The sequence below is a fragment of the Saccopteryx bilineata genome, chromosome 10 (genome assembly GCF_036850765.1).
Source record: "Saccopteryx bilineata isolate mSacBil1 chromosome 10, mSacBil1_pri_phased_curated, whole genome shotgun sequence".
In the NCBI taxonomy this organism is placed as follows: domain Eukaryota; kingdom Metazoa; phylum Chordata; class Mammalia; order Chiroptera; family Emballonuridae; genus Saccopteryx; species Saccopteryx bilineata.
In genome coordinates this window covers 4116551-4139798 of record NC_089499.1, presented here as the reverse complement: position 1 = coordinate 4139798, position 23248 = coordinate 4116551, and the positions used below count along the sequence as shown (strand labels likewise).

General features: G+C 61.6%; 1 protein-coding gene across 1 annotated transcript in view; it reads right to left on the bottom strand.

Moving 5' to 3' along the window:
• Positions 1–23248, bottom strand: part of ITPR1 (inositol 1,4,5-trisphosphate receptor type 1) — a 295645-nt gene that overhangs the window by 23472 nt on the left and 248925 nt on the right. The window contains exons 54-60 of the mRNA XM_066245616.1: positions 19253–19428; positions 14649–14813; positions 9713–9908; positions 8359–8451; positions 7243–7382; positions 6622–6787; positions 3416–3576 (exon numbers count right to left, since the gene is read on the bottom strand). Coding sequence (XP_066101713.1) covers positions 3416–3576; positions 6622–6787; positions 7243–7382; positions 8359–8451; positions 9713–9908; positions 14649–14813; positions 19253–19428 — 1097 coding nt within the window. The remainder of the gene's footprint in view (positions 1–3415; positions 3577–6621; positions 6788–7242; positions 7383–8358; positions 8452–9712; positions 9909–14648; positions 14814–19252; positions 19429–23248) is intronic.

The following is a 23248-nucleotide window of genomic DNA, read 5'->3' as shown; positions in this document are numbered from 1 at the left end:
ACACAGCAGGAATCCGAACACGGGACTTATGCTGATGTGGCGGAACTCCCGGTCACAGACGTGACATCTGTTATTTCATTAGCGAAACAGGTGCCCTGTCGCCTTTAGGTTCCTGTTGGGTCTTCCTTACCAACCTTCCTTCCTCATGCTTCTCAGGTTTCTAACTTTCAAGAGCCCCTTAAGTCTGCTTATCAAACTAAGGACTGGCTGTCCCCCTGAACTGGACTGTCTGCTGACCGCCACCTGCCCACTGTGGCACGTCACTTTCTCAGGCCAAGATACAGCTGATTTCCGGCTTGTGTCCAGTCTGTCTGACGGCGTGGCCTTCCCAGCCACTGCTTGGACGCCCAGACACGCGCCCGCCGTGCAGCCGCTGCTTGGACGCCCAGACACGCGCCCGCCGTGCAGCCGCTGCTTGGACGCCCAGACACGCGCCCGCCGTGCAGCCGCTGCTTGGACGCCCAGACACGCGCCCGCCGTGCAGCCGCTGCTTGGACGCCCAGACACGCGCCCGCCGTGCAGCCGCCGCTTGCAGAGAAGCCACACGGTGCAGCAGTGACTCGTGAGAGGGTGTGTGGCACAGATGTCACTGCAGACACGGCGCTGTAGCTCCTGGTTCATAAAACCTCGCTGATGACAGAGGCTGTCACCAGCACTCTACACAAGAGCACCAACGTTCGGGTGCCGACAGGGAAGGGACACTAAGGTTTTTTTTCCTCCTGCCTTCAACTGCCGGGTTCAGTGTGGTCACTCTGTTGTCACACTGCCCCTAAAGGACAGCCCTGTCTGGGGCCTGAGTCAGTGCATCAGACGGTACTTCCTGTCCTGAGAGGCCGGAAGTTTTAGGGGGGAGGCTGAACTTCCAGATGGCCAGGCCAGTCATCGTGCCGTCTTCAGTTGGGGGGACAGGTCTACTGCCGACCCCAGTGTCACCATGATGGACTCTCACACAGGACTCGGGGTTGCTCTTCCTGTCACCTGAAGCCCTAGTCCCGGGCAGGGAACGTGAGTGGAGGACACCGTGAAACACATACATGGAAGTCACATGTGTCACCCTGGCTCTGCCTCAACATTTAAGGACTCTTCAAACTATTACATTTCAGAGTGAGGGAGAGAGAGACAGAAAGAGAGAATGGGGGGAAGGGTGGGAAGCAGATGGGCGCTTCTCCTGTGTGCCCTGGCCGGGAATTGAACCTGGGACTTCCACACGCCGGGCCAACGCTCTACCACTGAGCCAACCGGCCAGGCCGGGGCCATTTTCTTTACCAAACCCAAAACCGACGTGAAGCTTTACTGACTGTAGAGGGCTGACCAGGCACAGACGATCAGGACTCTGTCTCCTCAGCACTCACACTACTGCGAGGACGGACACGCCTCAGGTCACAACTACGCCGTGTCCCGTCGGACTCACGACTGCGTGGCTCACGGACCGGCAGCCCCACACCCCGGGAGCGGGCGGGTCGCGCCGAGTGCGGTCCCGAATTCCAGCAAGACCTCCAGACACTCATTCCCACGCCCATTCCAACCGGAGAAGTGGAAACTCAGGCTTCCGGGAGCTCCCAGGCACAGACGGCGCAGAGCCCCGTGGGCCGTGGCGGGGAGCGTTCCGGACTTCCCTCGCGAGCAGCCAGGAGCACGAATGGGGACACTCGGGACAGCCCTGAGCCTGCAGTTTCTGTTCCTGAGGAGCGTGACAGTCACATCTGCGTAGAGCACTGAAGACACACGTAGGATAGCCTGACCCAGCGGCGTCTCGGGACCCGGGGGACAGTCTGTGCTGTGCAGTCTCTCTGACCTGGTGGAGTCTCGGGACCGGGGGACAGTCTGTGCTGTGCAGTCTCTCTGACTCGACGGAGTCTCGGGACCGGGGGACAGTCTGAGCTGTGCAGTCTCTCTGACTCGACGGAGTCTCGGGACCGGGGGACAGTCTGAGCTGTGCAGTCTCTCTGACTCGACGGAGTCTCGGGACCGGGGGACAGTCTGTGCTGTGCAGTCTCTCTGACCTGGTGGAGTCTCGGGACCGGGGGACAGTCTGTGCTGTGCAGTCTCTCTGACCTGGTGGAGTCTCGGGACCGGGGGACAGTCTGTGCTGTGCAGTCTCTCTGACCTGGTGGAGTCTCGGGACCGGGGGACAGTCTGTGCTGTGCAGTCTCTCTGACTCGACGGAGTCTCGGGACCGGGGGACAGTCTGTGCTGTGCAGTCTCTCTGATCTGGTGGAGTCTCGGGACCGGGGGACAGTCTGAGCTGTGCAGTCTCTCTGACTCGACGGAGTCTCGGGACCGGGGGACAGTCTGTGCTGTGCAGTCTCTCTGACCTGGTGGAGTCTCGGGACCGGGGGACAGTCTGTGCTGTGCAGTCTCTCTGACTCGACGGAGTCTCGGGACCGGGGGACAGTCTGTGCTGTGCAGTCTCTCTGACTCGACGGAGTCTCGGGACCGGGGGACAGTCTGTGCTGTGCAGTCTCTCTGATCTGGTGGAGTCTCGGGACCGGGGGACAGTCTGAGCTGTGCAGTCTCTCTGACTCGACGGAGTCTCGGGACCGGGGGACAGTCTGTGCTGTGCAGTCTCTCTGACCTGGTGGAGTCTCGGGACCGGGGGACAGTCTGTGCTGTGCAGTCTCTCTGACCTGGTGGAGTCTCGGGACCGGGGGACAGTCTGTGCTGTGCAGTCTCTCTGGCCCGATGCCCCGTCCGCCCAGCCCCGAGTCTCCCAGTGATGCGTCCTCACTGCACCACGTGCCCCTGAACGACTGAAGGGCTTTCAGAAACCACAGGTTTGGAAGGACAGTCGGCCCGGGACCCTGGCACACATGCAGTGTCCCCACGAGGCCTTGAGAACAGCGCTGGGAAGACCTCCTGGGACGCGGTGGTCACGTCCCGGAGCAGTGAGAAGAGGCACCAGGGGCTCAGGTTCCTCCACACAGGACCCCTGACGACCAGCACGGTGTCCCCCAGACAGGCCGGGCTGGGCCGGGCCCAAGAACCGGTCATGCCGAACGACAACCATCGGCAGCTCTCAGAGACCGGGTCTTGCTTAAGGCAAAACACCAAACCAACCAACCAACCAACCAACCAGGCAAACAAACATGTCCGTTATCAGCAGAGAGGCCAGGTGTGGGGGCGGGAGTCAGGCTGCGCAGGAAGACAGACCCCGTGACGATCCAGCCAGTGACGTGGCCGTGTGCTACCCTGTCCACGCCGCAGCGTGTCCCCTTCACACGGGGTGACACCGCCTGTCTGCTGCTGCTGGTCACCCGAGAGGACACAGGGAGGCCCAGAGTCTGGCGCCCCGTCCGTGTCAAGGGCTCCGTGCACAGCAGAGGTGACAGCTCTGCCACGTGACGTCCACCCCCCCCCCCCCCCCGGCCCGGCCCCGCCCGCCGGCCAAGGCCAGACCCCCGCGGCTGCGGCTCACCTTGATCATCTCCGCCACGTAGCTCTCGGGCCCCGTGTACTCCGTGGAGTCCTTGACCTTCACCAGCACGATGAAGCACAGGTAGTGCCACATGTTGTGCTCCTCCTGGATGTGCTCCTCGAAGGTGACCGTCTTATTGTCAAACTTGTCTCTCTCCAAACCTAAAACGACACGGGAAGGCCCCGGCCCGCAGTGAGCAGCCCTGTCCCCACGGAGGGCTGGGGTTCTGCGCCCGTCTTTACGGAGAGCAGGCCGTCAGCGCGTGAACGCGTGTGCTGTGCATCAGGGCCGGGCGCCCAGGCGGACGCACACCTCTGCCACTCAGCGGTCGCGATTTGGTCTCCAGTGGCCCCGGTGGCCTGGCCAGGGGACGGCAAGACTGCCGCTCGCTCAGGAAGGCTCGGGTGACACGTTTGTGCAGAGCAGGCAACCAGAGAACGTGAGGTCCTCTCGCCCCGGGGGATGCCAACCCGGAGACAGGTTAAAGGGTCATGGAGGAGACGGGGTAAGGACACAGAGTGTTAAACCCGTCCGGAACTCCGGCTGGTGAGTCTCTATTCCGTGGAGGCCTCATGAAGCCGGCTCCTCGGGTGTCTCTGAGCCCGTAAATACAGGAATACACGGAGGACCACGGAGCCTGAGTGCCCACAGTGCGGGGAGGGAGGGGACAGAGTCAGCGCGGGACACTGAGCGGCCACGAGGGCCCAGTCCGAACCCACCCCGTCCCGCACGGAGGAAGAGATGCGTGTGGACACACATGGACACATGTACACGGACCCTCTAAACCTGTGCTCCACAAGCCGACAGGAGGGAGCACACCTGGTACCAGATCCTGGCTTCTAGATGCCATTCTCGCCCAGAGGCCAGGGCCGCCGGGTTCTCTCCTACAGACCAGGGCCGCCGGGTTCTCTCCTACAGGCCAGGGCCGCCGGGTTCTCCCCTACAGGCCAGGGCCGCCGGGTTCTCCCCTACAGGTCAGGGCCGCCGGGTTCTCATGGCCGCAGCAGGTCAGGCCAGGCCAGGCCGGGGGAGGTCCCAGCGAGCGTGAGCCTGGCTCACCTCAGGGCAGCACATCAAACACAACGGCCACGGGACAGAGCCCAGCAGTTGGGGGGCGGGGGCTCTCCCTGGACTGCGCTGGGGCAACCTGAACTTCGCTACAGACGACGTCAAAGGTGGTAACTCACCGAATAAAAGAAAAACCCATGAATCCATGTTGTTATAGAGACAAACACAGGAATACACAGATGGGAGGGGGAGAGAAGTGTGTGACCTCAGGAGGCCGAGGGGGCCAGTTTGCTCATGACGGGTCATATTATCTGCTCCCTCGGTTTACTTTTTAAAATAAAAAGCCAAGAAATGTAGAAGAATGATGAGACAAACCCTCCTTTGGTGACCACTAGAGTAATATATAGGTTCAGAAAGTAATAAGCAGCAGTGCTAGAGCGAGCGAGTTCACGCTTAATGTGAGGAATAAGATATTTACGTGGTCTCGAAGCACCTGCCCACAAAACAGCTCTTCGTTGCAAAGAGAAAACAAGTTAACTTCATAGCAGGGAAGAAAGCTCAGCTGTCCCCCTAACCGAGGGAGCAGATAATACGACCCGTCGTGAGCGAACGGCCCCCTCGGCCTCCTGAGGTCACACACTTCTGTGACCCTGTGAAGAAACGCAGACCAGCCGGCCCCCGAGGACGCGTCACACACCCAGACGGAGGGGCGGTCTGCAAGGCAGCTGACCTACATTCTTCAGGAGTGTCAGGGGAGGCTGGGGAGGCAGGACGGCCAGACACAGCGCGTGACCGGGGACTCTGATTTGCTGGAAAGGACATCGCTGGGACAAAGGGTGAGGTCTGAGTAAGGTCTGCAGATCAGATACCGGGACGGGATTTTCTTTGTTGATTTTCCAATTCCGGTGATTCTATGGTAAGTAGGTGCGAGAAGGTTCTTGCTCTTAGGGAACACCGTACTGAAGTAATTAGGGATATAGGGACATTGTATCAGATAGCCTCCAACTGTTCAGAAAAACAGTACATTTGTGAATACAGCAACTAAGGTAAAATATTCATATTGGGGGAGTTTGGGTGAACAGTATATAGAAATACTTTGTGCTACTATGATTTTTCTATAGCTCTGGAAATGATTTCAAACAAAATGCTTTAAAAGCGTGTAAAGGGAGCAAAAAAACTAAGTTTTTAAATGGCAAAACGCTCGTTTTTGAGCACACATCTGTATGTGCAGTAACTGTTACGCAGAACCCTGCAGCGACCCCTGAGCCGCCAGACTCCTGCATCCTCAGCGCTCGCTGACACGTCCGTCCCCGAAGCCGCTGGAGATGACGTTTCCAGTACGTCAAACGCCTCTCCTCGGGGGTGTCACGGCTTGTCACCTGCACCGTGCAGGCCCTAGCCCAGGAGGGCACACCGACAGGCTCTCCTAAGCCCCACCACAGGGCAGAGAAGCTCACGTCACTGTACACGTCACAGAGGAGCCACACAGGTTCAGAGAAGTGACTTAGGTGAGGGGACCTGGCTGGTCCGAGGCAGCAGCTCACTCAGAGACCAGGCCTGACTCCCGAGCCCAAGCTCTGCCCTCGGCACATGCGCGCGCTGGGGGGGGGGGCCCTCTGCACACGGCACACAGGCGCGCTGGGGGGCCCCCTCCGCACACGGCACACAGGCGCGCTGGGGGGCCCCCTCCGCACACGGCACACAGGCGCGCTGGGGGGCCCCCTCCGCACACGGCACACAGGCGCGCTGGGGGGCCCCCTCCGCACACGGCACACAGGCGCGCTGGGGGGCCCCCTCCGCACACGGCACACAGGCGCGCTGGGGGGCCCCCTCCGCACACGGCACACAGGCGCGCTGGGGGGGCCCCCTCCGCACACGGCACACAGGCGCGCTGGGGGGCCCCCTCTGCACACGGCACACAGGCGTGCTGGGGGGGCCCCCTCTGCACACGGCGCCCCGCACCGTCGGGGCTGAAGACCTGCAGGCTGGCGCTGGGCGACCTCCGGTCCAGCCCCGCGGGGCCAAGGGACACCCCGAGATGTTCAAGTCGTGTGTGACCACACAGCTCCTCCCCGAGGCCCCGCTCCTTCCAACAGGCTGGCCACGGCTGCACCAGGCCCCCCGGCACCCCGAGGGCTTCCCGGCAGCGGGAGGCAGAGGGGGACCCCAACGCCAAGGGCAGCGGCGGCGGCACTCACCGCAGATGAAGCACGTGGTCTTTAAGATCTCCTCCTTCTTCTGCTTCTCGCTCCTCAGGTCCGCGAAGGTGTCGATGATGACCCCGAAAATGAGGTTCAGGACGATGATGATGACCATGAAGAAAAAGAGGAGGTCGTAGATGACCCGGGCGGCGAACAGGGGCTCCTGCAACCAGGGATCTCGGTCAGGCAGCCGCCCCACCGCCCCTGGTCAGCAGGGGCCGGGCAGCAGGACGGGGACCCGGACCCTCACCGCCACCCACCAGCCTTCTCTGGCAACTCTCACAGCCAGGACTGCCTCTCCTTCACACCCGCATCTGAGCGTGAATCCTCCCGGCGCCCCGGGACCTGTGTGGGTGGGGACTTCCGCGGAGCCAAGGGGCTGCGGAGGCGGGTCCTCCGGGCGGCCCAGACCCAACCAAAGGGCACAGTCACCTACGTGTGCCTGGGGGGACTGGTCCCCTTGCAGGGCCTCGGGGTGTCCAATGGAGAAGGAGCGAGCCCCGAGCAGCTGGCTCTGCCCGTCCACGCGTCACCGCCCCCAGGCTGCCCGCGTGCGTGGCTTCTGTCTGTGCTCCCGCCCGCCGCCTGCCGCCCTCCAGTCCCCGGGGAGGCAGCCACCTCTTTGGACGGCTTCCTGAGCACGTCGCCCACGCCGCCCCCGCTGCGCAGCCCGTGGCTCAGCACGGTGACGATGCACATCAGCAGGGTCTCACAGGTGTGCTCCTCGTCCTGCTCCGTCCCCTCGGCGGGGAGCAGCTCTGTCGGCACCGTGGCAGGACGGGAGGAACGAGAAAGAAGAACACAGGGGGACTCAGGTGTCACCGGCTTCCTTTGCTGGAGCCGCCTGGGGCAGCTCTGTCTTCCTGATGACCCCCCCACCCCCTGCTTAGAACAGCCGGCCACGTCAGAACAGCCCTTCCTACAGTTAAATCCAAACCACGCCCTGCTTGCCGGGAGGGCTCAGCCCAGCAGCAGGCGCTAGCGGGTCCTGGGGACAAACTGCTCTCGGAGGAGGCTGCCCCATCTCACCGGGCTTGGGAGGAAGAGACCAGGCCTTCTGCCTTTGCTCTTCCCTCCAGCCGCAGCGAGAAGGGCCTTGCTGCACCTGTATCTCAGCATGTCACTGCCCTTCCAACAGCTTCCGATCTTCCTCTGGATGAAATTTAACCTCCTTCGCCTGACAGGTAAGGCTCTTGTGATCGGGCCCTTCGCCAAACCTCTCTGGCTTCCTTTCTTGCTTTTCTACATAAACCTGCCGCGTTCTACTCTCCAGCCTTTACACAGGCTGTTCCCTGTAACGGCAACGCCCGGCCCTCCGTCTTCGCCGCGAGTCCGCTGTCGGGTTAGCCCCCACCCCCTGGCGATACCCGTAGCGCCCGTGAGGCTGGGCGCCCGTCCTCTGTATCCGTCCTGACTGCCAGCAGTTAGCAGCGCTCCGGTAACCAGACTGCCGGCTGCCCCTCCACCGTGCTACTGCATCTCGAGTGCCACGCGGGCCCTGGCCAACAGCGGGCACTCAGGAAACCCGGGCTGAGTCAGGGATGCTGATCTTTTCTTCCTACGGGGCCTTATTTCCCTCCGTCCCTCTCCGCTCTCCCGGACTTTCCCCCCGTGGCCACTGGCCTCACTTCTGGGCAGAGGCTGTGCTTTCCTCTGACCCCAACCTCCTGGGCACCGCCCGCACCTCTGGAGGGGCCTGGCACCGGCGTGGGGCTTCCGGCCACGAGGTCCTACCTTCTCTGGGTGCAGGAGAGGAGCAGTTCTCCCCGCTGCCCACTCTACACACGTCCGAGTACAGGAACTCACTGGCCAAGCTCTCGCTGGCTTCTGGGAGAGAGAAGGACATTTTACGACCGTCAGTCTCGTAGCAGACGGATTACCCTACAACCCTGTGTACAGATTCGTAGTAGAGCTGCAATTTCCGCTCCCACCGGGTGACCTGGGTGGGAGAGAAGCCGGGCTGGCAACTCCTGGAGGCTTGCTGGAAACCTCGCACTTCAACAGCACACCTGGGCAACCCTCAAGACCAACAGCTGATGCCCTGACAGACCCAACTGCACGCGCAGGCTCCAGGCAGGCGGCTCACGCCGCGTCGGCACCAGAACCGCCAGGGAGTCCCAGGTTGGACTGGCACGGCCCGGACCCAGAAGGGCTGCAGTGAATGCCACTTTGTCCCCCCTGGAGGCTGCAGAGGAGACACGGAGCCTCTGGGAGGCAGAAAAGGCTGCCTGGCTTCCTCTCAGCCATCCCGGCTGGCCCCTCGGATGCGGCTGCCTGGCTACCCGAGGGAAAACCAGGCCTATTCTGCGTCACTGTCACCGTGTGGAAAACTTTAACCGAGGGAAGAGTGCGCTCGGGAGCTACAAAATTTGTGACCATTTCATTCTCGTTCTCAGAACGGGGAATCTCCTCTATTCGTGCCGTGTGCGGGGACGACACAAGGTCACGGCACACGGGCGCGGAGGAGGAGAGCCCCGGTGAGAGCCGCCGCCGCCACTCCGGGCCGTATTCGTCCCCGGTCTGAGGGACGCACGTGAACCTTGTCCTGTACAGAAAGCGCACGTGGCCCACGCGGTCACTCTGCAGGGCCCTGCACACCGCGTGGATGTGGGTCCACGAAGGTCTCTGAGACGCCCGACATCTGCGGGGGCCGCCGGCCGCCAGCCAAGCACCCTGGCCTGCAGACGCTCCACGCCCCCCTCGGCACGGACACCCGGCCACTCCCGGCCGCTCCCGAACGCAGTCAGCAGGCTCTCCCTCCAGGGGGGGTTCCTCGAGGCAGACTCCCTCAGCCAGAGGGGTGCAGGTGCCATGTCTTACGTGTGTGTGTGTGTGTGTGTGTGTGTGTGTGTGTGGTGGGGGGGGTCAGATTGTCTCACGTTTTAAAACATGACTGTAGCAAATCCATCCGTGGAAGGTCCGGACACTCACGCTCACGCTCACGCTGGGCACCTGGCACGCCCCCCTCCCCGTGAGCACAATGAGCGCGAACCCTGCATTCAAAATCCGTACCCACTGCTCAAGTCCTCGTTTGCTTCGGTTCCGTGACCACCAGGCAACAGTCTCCCGACAGAGCGCCCACACCCACCTGGAAGGGCGGTCTCATTGGGCAGCCGGTCGACCTCCAGGATGAAGTCGTCCTTGAAGAAGAGGTAGCCCACGATGGAGAACAGGTAGACCAGGATCAGAGCCAGCACCGCCGTCAGGATGATGGACCGGCCATTGCGGGTGACGCTCTTGATGACGTTAAGCAGAGTCTCTTCTCTGTACACCAGATCGAAGAGCTTTAAAACAAACACAGAGGAGATGACGGGGCCCCTTGGAGACACCCCTCCGTAGAGGAGCACCCACATCCCACGATGGAAATTGGATTTACAGGGAAGTCACCCTTTTAGAAACTCGAAAGCATCACACGGTTGTCCGTTCACCTGACATGTGCCCCTCTTCACGGTGAAAAATGAGACGGAAAAAATAAACCGAGAAGGCGGGCGGGCAGGGGCGACAGGGATTTCAGGGGCCCACAGACATCCCAGTTTAGAGGTCCCCGAAACAGAGAAAGTCCAGGGTCATCCCAGCAAGTTTCAGAGAAAGGGGTGAGGGCCCTGGTGTGTGTTCCTTTAGGGGGTGTTTCCTGAGCTTCTCCTAAGGGCCACTGTGGAGACAGGATGAGGCGAGTCCCGTCCTCACTCTCCGGGAGCTGAGAGGCAGCAGGGGCTCTGGAGTTAGAGGTTCAAATCTTAGCTCACCTACTTGCTGCCATGAGGACCCTGGGCTGGGGACCCCCCCCCCAGCCTCAGTTTCCTCACCTGCAGACTGGAGGATAGAGAGTTATTGTGAAGAATGAACAGACACTATATGTAGATAGTACTCAGCATACAGTCACACTGACATGCGCAGTAAGTACGCAATCAACGGTCACTATTAACTTCCTGGTCAGGAGACTGGGCCAAGGTCACACGGAGAGTCCGTGGCTGGGACACACCGGGAAGCCTGCACCCTTCCTACGCCCTCGCGGGGACATGGGGCTTGCCCTCCGCTAGGGGACCCGGTCTTGGCAAGAAGGTGGCTTCAGGAGAGGCAGAGGCACCTGTAGGTCCCCATGGGCACGGGGACGGTGGCTGGCGGAGCGAACCAGGAGGGGGGCTCGACGCGGCTATTCTCGCCCTAGTTTCTATCCGGCCTCGGTGCCGACACCGGATCCGGAAGGTACCGCCCCGCCGCGGCTCCCGGCACAGCCAAGCACGTCAGGGGACAGGGCTCTCCGTCCTGGCTCTGCTCGCAAGATGTGGATGGAGCCACGGAGCCTCCCTCCCTGGACCTAAGTTTCCCCATCTGTAAAACTGTGGACCGAGCTGGCTGAGCACCTCACTCTCCTGTCCCCCCAGTTACTTCCAACAAAGAATTTTATAACCGAGTTCATTTTCTGGTTCATGGGCCCTCTGCCTCCTGTGCCCTGACCCGTGGGAAGGGTGCCGGGTAGAGTTGGAGACTTAAAAGGAGGCGAGGAAGAGCTTTCGTCCCTAGACGAGTTCCAAAGGCTAATGTCAGCGTGGGTTAAACATTCCCCAGCCAGTGACAGCGATTTAAAGGGACGGCTCCTGTGGCTAAGAACTCAGGGAGCGCCTGGCCCCCAAATCAGGGCAGTGGCTTCTCTTCGCTCACTACAACTTCTGACTCAAAAGCAACAGACATGCAGGACTTTATGAAAGAAAAGTTTTTTTTCCAAGGAGAAACTCATTCACGTGTCATGGGCGGAGAAAACTCTGAAATCACAGAAAGGCACAAAGAAGAACAAACCTTGCTGGCAACCTCACTCCCTACAGAGACATCCAACTCAACAAGTTACTATTCCCTTCTGGCCTCATTAGGACGCCTGTAAAAAGAGTCACGGCATACGCAGGTTGACAAAAATATTATGCCATCACCCGTGAGCCATCCCGAGTGTTTTCGTGTCAAAAAACGATCACCTGTATTTTTCACTAGATGGAAAAGCCAGAGTCGATTTAACCCTATCGTTTTCTTTCTGAGAGAGCCCCGTGTTTCCGACTGCACGTCGTTAGAAGTGACGCTGAGGTGGACACCTCTGCACGGGCCGTACACACCTCGTCCAGTCAGTCCCTGGTGAGTTTCCAGAGATGGAATGTGGGTCAAACGTCGTCATGGAAACAGACATTGCCCCACCGCCTCCCGGAAGGCTGTCCCCACTGTCCCCAACACCGCACCGCACTGCACAGCGGAGAGAGACCCAGGCCGGTGTCCACCGCGCTCTCTAGACCTGGACACGACCGCGCATCCGGAGCTGGGCTAGTGTCACAGGACAAGGGGATCGGCCGTCGTCTCCATGAGCCTCTCTTTGTTTAGCATCAGGGACGAACATGTCCCCAGGTCTTCTGTCCATCTGTCCGCGTCTCCTCCCGTTACCTGTCCCCCCTTCTCCCCTTGGGGTCCGCTATTTCTCTGAGGACACAGAGCGTGTGAGCAGGCTTGGGGCCCGGCTCGGCCATCCCGGGTCCCCAGCCTTCAATCGGGACTGGGTCACCTCCTCTCCCCCCTCCCTTCCCGGCTTGCCGGTGTGGGGCCTTCAGGCCCAGGGACAGGCGGGTGCCCCCGGGTGGAGCCTTCAGGCCCAGGGACAGGCGGGTGCCCCCGGGTGGAGCCTTCAGGCCCAGGGACAGGCGGGTGCCCCCGGGTGGAGCCTTCAGGCCCAGGGACAGGCGGGTGCCCCCGGGTGGAGCCTTCAGGCCCAGGGACAGGCGGGTGCCCCCGGGTGGAGCCTTCAGGCCCAGGGACAGGCGGGTGCCCCCGGGGGCCTCCCTGCAGTTCACACTCTCCTTATTTGTGATCGGAACGGTTTCGTAATTGTGTCTGCGGTTCTCAGCACACGCGTCAACACTGCAGCTGACACCAAAAGGGACCTCTCCCGCAGGTCACAGGCGAGTCAAGGCTCAGCGCCGGGAAACCAGAAGCACCTCCAGGAGGCGCGTGGCCACAGTCGTGCTTGACCCAGTTCCGTTTTGCAGAAAGTGAGCTGAGCTCAGGCAGCAGCGCGGAAGCCCCGGGTCCGTCCCATCCGTGAGGGGGGCTCGGCCAGAGAGCAGCAGCAGGCGCCGCCGCCACGGGAAACCCCGCTCCACGAAGCAGGGGCTTTCTCACCGCCCAGGCCGTGCGGAGACGCTCAGCAGGGGAGCCGGTGGACCTGAGCTGCACCCGTCTCCGCCCCTTGCTCTCTGGGCGTCTCTGGGCAAGCTCCCCAAATCTCCCCCGAGCCTCAGTCCCACCGCCTGTGACACCGGCTGTCGTTGGCCCCCAGGGAGCTGGAGGGAGCGCTCACAGGTGTCCACCGTGAACCCCGAGCCGCGGTCCACACTGAGCTCCGGGCCGCAAGGCCCGCGGGCGCAGGACAACGCGCTTGTCTCCCCGTGGCGTCTCCCGCACCTGGCACCACCAGAGAGAGGGACTCACGTGGACAGGAAAGATGACGGAGCCAGCTGGAGGCGGGCGGCAGGAGAAGTCACGCTCTCCCGGGGAGAGGGGGCACTGTCTGCGGCCGTCCCTCCTGGGGGTCGGGGGAACGGGAACAGGGATGGGACAGACCGCACACCGGACTCGGATGCCTCCTGCTGAGGGGGACGGGATGTGTCTGGACGGTGGACGGAGGTCCTCCTGCCTCGCAAACAGGAACCCCATTGAGGGACGTTGAGTGTGGGACACGAGGAGTCTGAGAAATACGCTGAGCCCTACACGGTGACCAGAAGAGGCCACCGACGAGGTCCCAGGTGCACCCAGAGACCTCTCTGCTTACAACCTCATGGTCCAGCCAGAGCTACCTGAACACGAGAGAAAGGAACCCACTCCTCCCCGCCTGCCAACGCCCGCCGCTGAGGACCGAGCCTACGCTGCTGGCCCAGGCGGTGGCTTCCGTGGGACTGCGGGGAAAAGGGCACACACCGCGCTCAGCATGCAGGTGACCCCGATACGCACGCTCAGCACCCAGCGACAGCCCTGCTGGGAGCTACCGCGTGCTCCTCGTTCTGCAGTCGGGGAAACCGAGGTACGAAAGCGCAGTAGCAGCCTGCAGACCACCCCGTGGACAGCGCCCGCCCGAGCAGCTCTCCGTCCTCTTCCTTCTGCAAGTCCCTGTCTCTTATCCCCAACAACGCGCGGCTCCTCTCTGCCCCTCACGGAGGGTCTGGCTTGCAGCCCGGCCCGCACCAGGCCCCCAGTCACCTGACGCAGGCACAAGGAAACGGAGCCTGCAGGTCGAGCTTCCCTCAAGTGACGGGAGAGGACACATCCACGTTTGGTCTGGAATTTAAACACCTGCTCAGGGGGAAGGGGCTGGAACCAGCCCGTGTTATAGACGATCAGGACGTGAACCACTCGACTCAGACCGGAACAAGGCAGCTTGTATTGCCACGGTCTCCCGGGCCAACACCTGGACCGAGCGCCTTGTCGCGGGTCCTGGGACTGTGGAAGCAGCTTCTGCTCGTGCTCTCACGACAGGCTTCCACTGGGGACTCTAAGAAGATGGCAGTCTCAGAAACAATCCCCTTGGCCTGACCTGTGGTGGCACAGTGGGTAGAGCGTTGACCTGGTATGCTGAGGTCTCCAGTTCGAAACCATGAGCTTGCCCGGTCAAGGCACGCACGAGAAGCAGCTACTACGAGTTGATGCTTCCTGCTCCTCCTCCACTGTCTTCCGCTCTCTCTTTAAAAAAAAAAAAGTCTCCCTGGCCAGTGCTGGCTGAGTCTGAGAAGCAAAGACAAAGGTCCCCACCTGCCGATGCGGACGGCGGGCACCGTCTGAGCAAAGGAGAGGTCTGAGCTGCAGATTGCAGCGTGCCCGCCAGGCGCCCGACCTGCTCCGAGTGGCTCCGCCCAGATCCCAGACGCTGCAGACGTGGGGGGGGCAGGGGGACTGCTGTCTTTACCATGAAGAAGGGGGGGGGGTCTGTGACGAGGACACAGGACGCTCTCTTCGCTGTCAACATGGAAGCTCTCGCGACAGCGACACCGGGAACTCACCAGCAGACTGTAGAAGAACTCGTGGACGAAGAGGCCCATGGCGCAGATCACCAGGTAGAGCAGATGGTAAAGGAACTCGACGTCCAGCACCATGGCTCGGTAGCCCCTGGTGAAGGTCCCGCAGTTGCCCACGAAGCTCATCAGAAAGATGATCTTATTGCAGACCTGGGGACGAGAGGGACGGTCACCTGAGCACGACTGCGCCAACCTCGGGAGCTCTGGGGCCGCGGGGCGTCCTCACCCAGACGTAGGTCAGGGACTGCGCCCAAACCCAGGCGTCCGGCGCCCACGAGACCCGTTTCGCGGCACCGAGTCACTCCGCGCGCTACTCTGCTCTCCAGGCGCCTTACGCGTTCCGTGGTTGTCACGTGACTTTGTGTGCCACAGGGATCAGGTGGCATTTGTGTGTGACAAAAATAAAACGAGCAAGTACTAAAATGACGTTTCTAGCTGAGCTATGAATCGTTTCTAACGTTCTTGTGTGAGTTCGTCAGACACAGAGGTCACCTCGATCCACAAACCCGGCCATCAGCAGCACCGAAAGCATTTTCTGAATTCCTGTTACGTTGTGGGCACGACGGGGCTGAAATTTAACACGCAGCGGGCAGCTCTCGTCTTCCCTTGCTCTAACTTCACAGGAAAATGGCAGTACTCTTGGTGAAAAGAAACCCAGGAAGGGACCAAGGTGAGCCCTGTTCCCTGCCCCCTCTTCTGGGAATGACTCTTCCTCTTCCTCTGGGGACACAGCCCGTTCTCTGTACCACCCTTGTGGTCCAGGGCGGGGCCTCCATCTGGCCAGTCAGGACACTAGACCCCCCGGCAGTATGACGGGCTCAGGGATAGGCTCGGGGCCAAGTGCAGCCAGTGACACCCACTGAGGTCTTTCCTGGGACTGCAGCAAAAGGCAATTTTGTTTCTCCCGGACCCTGACCCTGAGAGAATGCAAGCTCGAAGCAGCCAGCATCTGGCCTGCCACACCCCAGAGCCCCCGAGAACCCCTGGTGCCGCCCCGCGGAGGGACGGGGCCCCCGCTGCTGTCCGGGCCTCCGTCTGCAGCCGCCCCGCGGAGGGACGGGGCCCCCGCTGCTGTCCGGGCCTCCGTCTGCAGCCGCCCCGCGGAGGGACGGGGCCCCCGCTGCTGTCCGGGCCTCCGTCTGCAGCCGCCCCGCGGAGGGACGGGGCCCCCGCTGCTGTCCGGGCCTCCGTCTGCAGCCGCCCCGCGGAGGGACGGGGCCCCCGCTGCTGGCCGGGCCTCCGTCTGCAGCCGCCCCGCGGAGGGACGGGGCCCCCGCTGCTGTCCGGGCCTCCGTCTGCAGCTGCCCCGTGGAGGGACGGGGCCCCCGCTGCTGTCCGGGCCTCCGTCTGCAGCCGCCCCGCGGAGGGACGGGGCCCCCGCTGCTGTCCGGGCCTCCGTCTGCAGCCGCCCCGCGGAGGGACGGGGCCCCCGCTGCTGTCCGGGCCTCCGTCTGCAGCCGCCTCGCGGAGGGACGGGGCCCCCGCTGCTGTCCGGGCCTCCGTCTGCAGCTGCCCCGTGGAGGGACGGGGCCCTCGCTGCTGTCCGGTCCGGGGCTCTGTCTGCAGCCGCCCCGCGGAGGGACGGGGCCCCCGCTGCTGTCCGGGCCTCCGTCTGCAGCCGCCCCGCGGAGGGACGGGGCCCCCGCTGCTGTCCGGGCCTCCGTCTGCAGCTGCCCCGCGGAGGGACGGGGCCCCCGCTGCTGTCCGGGCCTCCGTCTGCAGCCGCCTCGTGGAGGGACGGGGCCCCCGCTGCTGTCCGGGCCTCCGTCTGCAGCCGCCTCGTGGAGGGACGGGGCCCCTGCTGCTGTCCGGGCCTCCGTCTGCAGCTGCCTCGTGGAGGGACGGGGCCCCCGCTGCTGTCCGGGCCTCCGTCTGCAGCCGCCCCGTGGAGGGACGGGGCCCCCGCTGCTGTCCGGGCCTCCGTCTGCAGCTGCCCCGTGGAGGGACGGGGCCCTCACTGCTGTCCGGTCCGGGGCTCTGTCTGCAGCCGCCCCCGGAGACAGGCTCTGGACGCTCCATCGCAGGAACCAGTGTTTTCTCCCTGCCTAACCTGGCTGATTCGGTTGCTGACACCTGCCTCTGAGGGTCAACCGGCTGCAGGACACGGCCCCCCTTAGGGAGAAAGCACACGCCTGCAAGGCTGTCTCCAGCAACACGCTGAGAGAGAAACGTGACTCGGGAGAGGTCTGGAGAGAAGGCTGTCTGGATGCGCCCGGTGACACCGTCTTCGGCTCCCCGGCAGCTTGGCCACCGGAGCAGGGGACAGCCTGCCAGTTAACCTGGCGTCACCGTGAGCGAGCTCTGGGCCATCAGACGGGTGAGGAAGCCGCGGCTCCCAGAGCGGGCCGGGCTCTCGGTCAGCGTCCCACGGCCGGTGGGCGTTTCCTCTCCTATGCGGACCTTCATCCGTGCGGGGTCGCTCCTGGGGGCGCGTGTCACTGACTGGACGGACTGTGTGGCTGTGCTGTGGTTTCAGAGCAGGGAAAGGCCGTGCTCCGGCTGACCTCCCAGGACCTCGACTGTGCCCAGGCCTCTGCCAGCTCAGAACAGAGCGGCCGTTCCCCCGAGTCCGCGCCTTCCCTTCCTCCTGGTCTCCACAGCCGCGCCAGCAGTCACCGTCTCAGCCTGAACCCACTCCCTAGCGACCTGCTTCACTGCCTGAGATCTGGCCCTCGGTCCCACGTCTCCAGAGGGTGGAGGGGCCCTGCGAGGGCCCCTGTGAGGGCCCCTGCCCTGAGCACCCACCCCAGCTCCACAGCACCACGGGGGCTCCTGGGGCTCAGCTGCAGGGCTCCACCCCGCCCGCCCCGCCAGCTCACACCCCGGACACTCCAACTCTGTCCCGGGGAGCCTCTCTTCTCCCGTTCTCTCCCTGGCGGTGTTCCTCTTTTTCATGCCTTCCGATAATAATTTATTACAGTTGTGTGGGCATTTCCCCCTGGCTGATGTTGTTCTAAGTCAGGGGTCCCCAAACTTTTTACACAGGGGGCCAGTTCACTGTCCCTCAGACCGTTGGAGGGCTGCCACATACAGTGCTCCTCTCACTGACCACCAATGAAAGAGGTGGCCCTTCCGGAAGTGCAGTGGGGGACCGGATAAATGGCCTCAGGGGGCTGCATGCGGCCCGTGGGCCGTAGTTTGGGACGCCTGTTCTAAGTGGTCGTTCATGGTCTAATTTGAGTCCTTGTCCCAGCTGACCCGTGCTAAGAAAGAGAGGACCCTGGGGTGAGTCAAAGCCGGACACACAGAGGAGCCAGATGGCCCGCAGCAGACAACCTCCGGCATACGGAGCCCCCACTTCATCTCTTTGTAGTTTCGCATCTTCCTTCTCCAACAGCTTCCTCTGACACCTGGTTCCCTCTCCAGCACGGTGCCTGCTGCTCCGGCAGCTCTGACACCCGCACCTTCTCCTCACGTCTGCACCGTGACTGGGACGCGGACTTGTCGCCGTGTCACACTGAGTCTGAAGCTCTGCCCGGCCCCGAGGGTCCCCTGCCTCCAGCCCCGCCCACTGAGTCCACGCAACAGGCCACCACGCGGGGGGGGGGGGCTCTCCCGAGAAAATCCTCCGTCGATACCATTTCTCTGCTCAGAAACGCGAGTGTCATTTCCCGCCGCTCAGAAGGGACCTCGCTGAGCTCTATGTTCTACCCCCCGGTTTTCCCGCCACCGTCTGCAAGAGTTAACCACCCCGGTGTTGTGTGATGATTACAGACCCGGTGCCTGAGCCTGTCAGCACGAGTCGGCCCTTCTCCCCTTTGCCATCTGAACACCAGTCTGGGGACATTAACTGTTGCACTGACGGTACCAACCTTATTTTTTGCAACATTGTGGCCATTTTTGCACGTGACCTCGGCATCCGTGTATGCCCAGGGCAGAAACCTCTAGAAGGCAGTGCCTCACACGCCCCCTCTTCTCTTCCCTCCCACCCGGGAGCCTGTCCGGCACCTCCTAGCTTGTGTCAGCTGCCTCCACTTCCTAGGGATTCTCCCATCATGCCGTTGGCTTCTGTCCCTCGAGGGGATCGAAACTGCCATTCCAAACGTCACCGCTGACTCCAGAGTCACCCGGTCTTCCCCGACCTCGCCGCCCCCCTCCTCTGTCCAACCTGCCCCGCCTCCGCTGCTGCCTGTGGCCCCCCGGAACCGGGTGCTGTGCTCACGCTCGGCCGTGGGATGCTCCGGCCACGCCCCGGCCCCGGCGAACCTGCGACCAGACTGGAAACCCCTTAAACCTCAGCCGCTCCGCGTCCCCCGCTGAACCGAGGGGGCCGCTCCCCGGGCCGGGCCGGGCCGGGCCCTGCGAGCTCCCCGCTGAACCGAGGGGGCCGCTCCCCGGGCCGGGCCCTGCGAGCTCCCCCGGTGGCTGTCTGGGTCTGGGCTTTCAGCGGACCCGGACCATCCTGTCCTGCGCTGGAGAGCACGCCCCGGCCCAGGTTCTGGGGACCAGAGGAAGGCACGCCCGGCTGCGCACCCACAGAAACGCGCTCGGGGCCCCGCACGCCCGGCTGCGCACCCACAGAAACGCGCTCGGGGCCCCGCACGCCCGGCTGCGCACCCACAGAAACGCGCTCGGGGCCCCGCACTTACGTTGAAAGCGCCCAGGAGGAACAGCGTGGGCTGCAGCCCAACGGAGAAGATCAGCCGCAGGATCGTGGAGGCGATCAGGGCGCGGATGCCGTGGGGCTTGGGCAGCACGATCACGATGGCCAGCGAGACGAGCATGGCCGTCCAGAGCAGGCCCGACCAGTGCGGCTCCAGGGTCCCTGAAAGGCAAGGCGCACGTCACAGAGCAGAGCCCCCAGCGAGTACGGGCGACAGACAGACCCCCGTGACCGCCGCGGGCTGCTCAGCCGTGTCCGCCTCGGGCACCTCTCCGGCCGCCTCTGTCCCAACACTCGTCTCGTTCTCCGCCCTGGATGTGACCAGTCACACGTCCATGTTCGCGCCCCTGAAGCTGTGCACATGTTCCTGTTGCCCGGGACACTCTTCTCCCTTTCCTGGTCACCTCGGGAATGAGCTCAGGTGTCAGCTCTGCTGGGGAGCCCCCTCCCCCGTGCCTGGTGCTCCTTCTTCCCCTTCGTCTTCCCTGCCCCCGGCCCTCCATACACGACGCTGGTTCCTAGTGCTCACGTGGGACCCAACAGCGCCTGTCCCGGGCTTGTGCGATACATAAAGCTCAGACATGTGTCTCTTCACTCTCAGGGAGGGCGGACCGGGACCCTGAACTTCTAATTCTATTAAAAGTACACGAGAAACGGCTGCAGGCTCCTTGGACCAGGCTCCTCGGAGGGGACCGGCTGGGCTCCCCGGACCAGGCTCCTCGGAGGGGAAGATGGGGGGTGACTTCCGCCTCGGCAGCGTCACCCCACAACCAGATCACCCTGCTGTCAGCACGTGGAGATGGCCCAGGCCCTGCCATCTCGTGCTACTGTGAGTTCTATTTCGAGTGTCCCACGAGACGGCCTGGTTATATAACACAAGCCAACGCGGCTGAAAATAGAGTTCTGTAAAACACTCATTAAAAAAAAAAAAACCGCCCCCATTTCTACGGCTGCCGCGTCCTGCGTCTTCTCCAGAGGTAAACACACAGCTCTGCTGGACCGAGGGCCCTGACAGAAAGGAGGGTCTCCCCTCCCCAGCGTCCGGAGGGCAGCGCCTCCGGGCAGAGAGAGACACCTTGCCAGCGAGGGCTCCTCCCTGGGCCATTTGGTCCGCACCCACCGAGACTTCCTCCCGGAAAACTGCTGCCCGGCCCCAGCCGCTCACCTGTCCCCTTCCGACACCCTTCAAAGGGGACGCCTGACTAGACATGGGCCCAGAGAGACGGAGCTCTTCGGAAACTCAGGAAGAGGACACAGAGGTCTGAGTGGGGTCACTGCCTATGCCCGTAACGAGGGTTAGGGGTCCGAGAAGCCCTTTATGCTGACGGTCACTCCCTTGTCCAATTCTCTGTGCCACCCTAGGTGGCTGGCACAACCGTCTCCATCTTACCCTGGGGAAAAACCAAGTCTCGGGTTACAGACCACACCTAAGGTGACACAGTGTACACTCAAGCCCATGGCCCTTAACCACCTGTTAAGAAAAAACCAAAATCCACCCACTTTCAGAGCCCCTTAGATGGATCCAGGCAGCGGAGAGAGTCAAGGAACCAGCACAGGTGGCCGTGACGTAACTGCCGATACGAGTAAGACGCGTGCCCCGCAGCTGGTGACCTGCCCTATCCGCACGTCCACACAGCCACCGATTGCTGTCACTGTAGCTGTGCATTTTCCAGAATTTCATAAAAGTGGGGAAAATAATCCTATCAGCAGGTATTCTCTCTTGATTCCTTCACTTAGCGAATTTTTTAAGGCTCACACAGGTTATTGTACGTATTAATATTTTGTTCTTTCTATTGCTGGAAAGTATTTAACAGTGTAGCGACTCCGCAATGTATCCATCAGCGTTGAAGGAAGGGGTATTTGGCCTGTTCCCAGTCTGGGGTTATGACAAACAAGGCCCCTGGGGACATTCAAGGACAGATCTTGGTGTGGACATCCACTTTCCTGCCTCTGGGACACATGGGAGTGGACTTCTGGATCTTAAGTACACGGGCAATTCTATAAGGCCGACCGCGCTGTCTTCCAAAGGGGCTGTAGCATCAGTCCCTCCCACCTCTAACCAAAGTGAGTTCCCCTGGCTCCGTTCCGGCCCCAGTCCTTGGTGGTGCTCGTCTTCCAGTATGTGCCCCGCCCGGAGGCTGGTCCCGGTCCGTCGCTATGGTTTCCACTGGCATCTCCTGATAACCTAGTGATGTTGCATAATTCTTCATGTGCTTCCTGGCTGTCTACACGTCTTTTGTAAAGTGTCTGATCAAATCTTTTGCTCATCGTTTTAATCGGGCAGACTTTGATTACTGAGTCGTAAGAGGTTTTTTATTAATATATTCTAGATATAAGCCTCTTGTCTGACACACGTTTTGTGAATGTTTCCTCCCAGTCTCTCGTCTTACATGCTTAATCATCATCTTGAACGGCCTCGTAAGATCCCAACATAACAAACGTGACAAGTACCACGTAGGTGCCCAAATCCTGAAGGGGCCAGTACAAAACCCTGCTGTCTCCCCACGAGTGAAGCAGTGTTAAAAAAATGCTAGGTTCCAAAAAAGGAAAAGAAAAAAGAAGAAAAGCCAGTTATAGAATCACGCCTTTAAGACAATGGGAGAAACAGGAAAATGAACAGGCCGTTGACGGATCGACCGTCAGCTTTGTTAGATGTAACAGCCTGGCGATGGCACGTGTTCTAAAGTATCGTAAGTTAGGGATGCACACGGAAATATTCACGGGCGAAACAGCAAGATGTCTAGACTTCTCTGCAATGTTTCAGAAACTGCAGCAGGAGGGCGGAGGAGGCAGGGCGGGCAGAGGGCGGGTAGCGGTTCACGCTGGGCTGATGGGAGTTGTGGCAAATTAGACCGTGCTTTCTACTGGTGTGAATCTTTGGAAGTTTCAGTAATAAGGAAGTTTAGGAAGTATGACTGTGTTTGTTTTAATCATACCACGTGCTCACAAATTCAGTTAAGAAATCTGAAGCTGCCTGAGTCTCACGCATTTGAGAGAGAGTGCAACACATCAGTCCTGAAATAAAGGGAGAAACGAGACTTTTGAAAGATTTTAAGGCCCCTGGTGTCCTTGGCAGCCACAGGGCTCGTAAGCCACGGGGTGACATCAGCACACATAACGAGGTCATTACACATAGTCTAAAGGGGCGCGTTGGAAATCTTGGCTTTAGAATTCAACAAGAACGAACATTGATCCCAAAGAAATACTTCCAGGTTGAGACCAGGTCTTGTTGGTAGGCAGGGCCAACCCAACCCTTCTCCTGAAGATGGTTAGCAGTGGGCATAGAAGGTGCCCCCACAACCTCTTACAGAAGAAAAAAAATAACCCCCAAGAGTGAGCTGGTGTGTTTGAGGTGGTCTCAGGGGCCGTACGATGGACAGGGCTTCCTCAGGTCACATCAACCTCCTTCTCTCCCATTCGACCCCTCCGCATGTGGCTCTGAGGCCCCCACTGCCAAAACCGGAAGCCTGAACACCTACAGACCATGTCATAGGAGGGCCACCACTGCAGAGCTGAGTCACCTCACTCAGTGGGTCCCACACTTGGATGGTCAACAGACAGGATGCCCCAGAGATCCTGGTAGGTCAGCAACTGTTTTCCCTGAACTCGACGGGAACTTCCAAATCTGCACACTCCGAGGGTTCACAACCCCTGCTCAACGTGAGCGCGTTACAGACAGACAGACAGGAGGAGGAGGAGGGGGAGGAGGAGGAGGAGGGGGAGGAGGAGGAGGAGGAAGGGGAGGGGGAGGAGGGGGAGGAGGAGGGGGAGGAGGAGGAGGGGGAGGAGGGGGGGAGGAAGAGAAGGAGGAGGAGGGGGGAGGAGGAGGAGGAGGGGGAGGAGGAGAAGGAGGAGGGGGAGGAGGGGGGGAGGAAGAGAAGGAGGAGGAGGGGGGAGGAGGAGGAGGAGGGGAAGGAGGGGGGGAGGAGGAGAAGGAGGAGGAGGGGGGAGGAGGAGGAGGGGGAGGAGGAGGCTGCCTGAG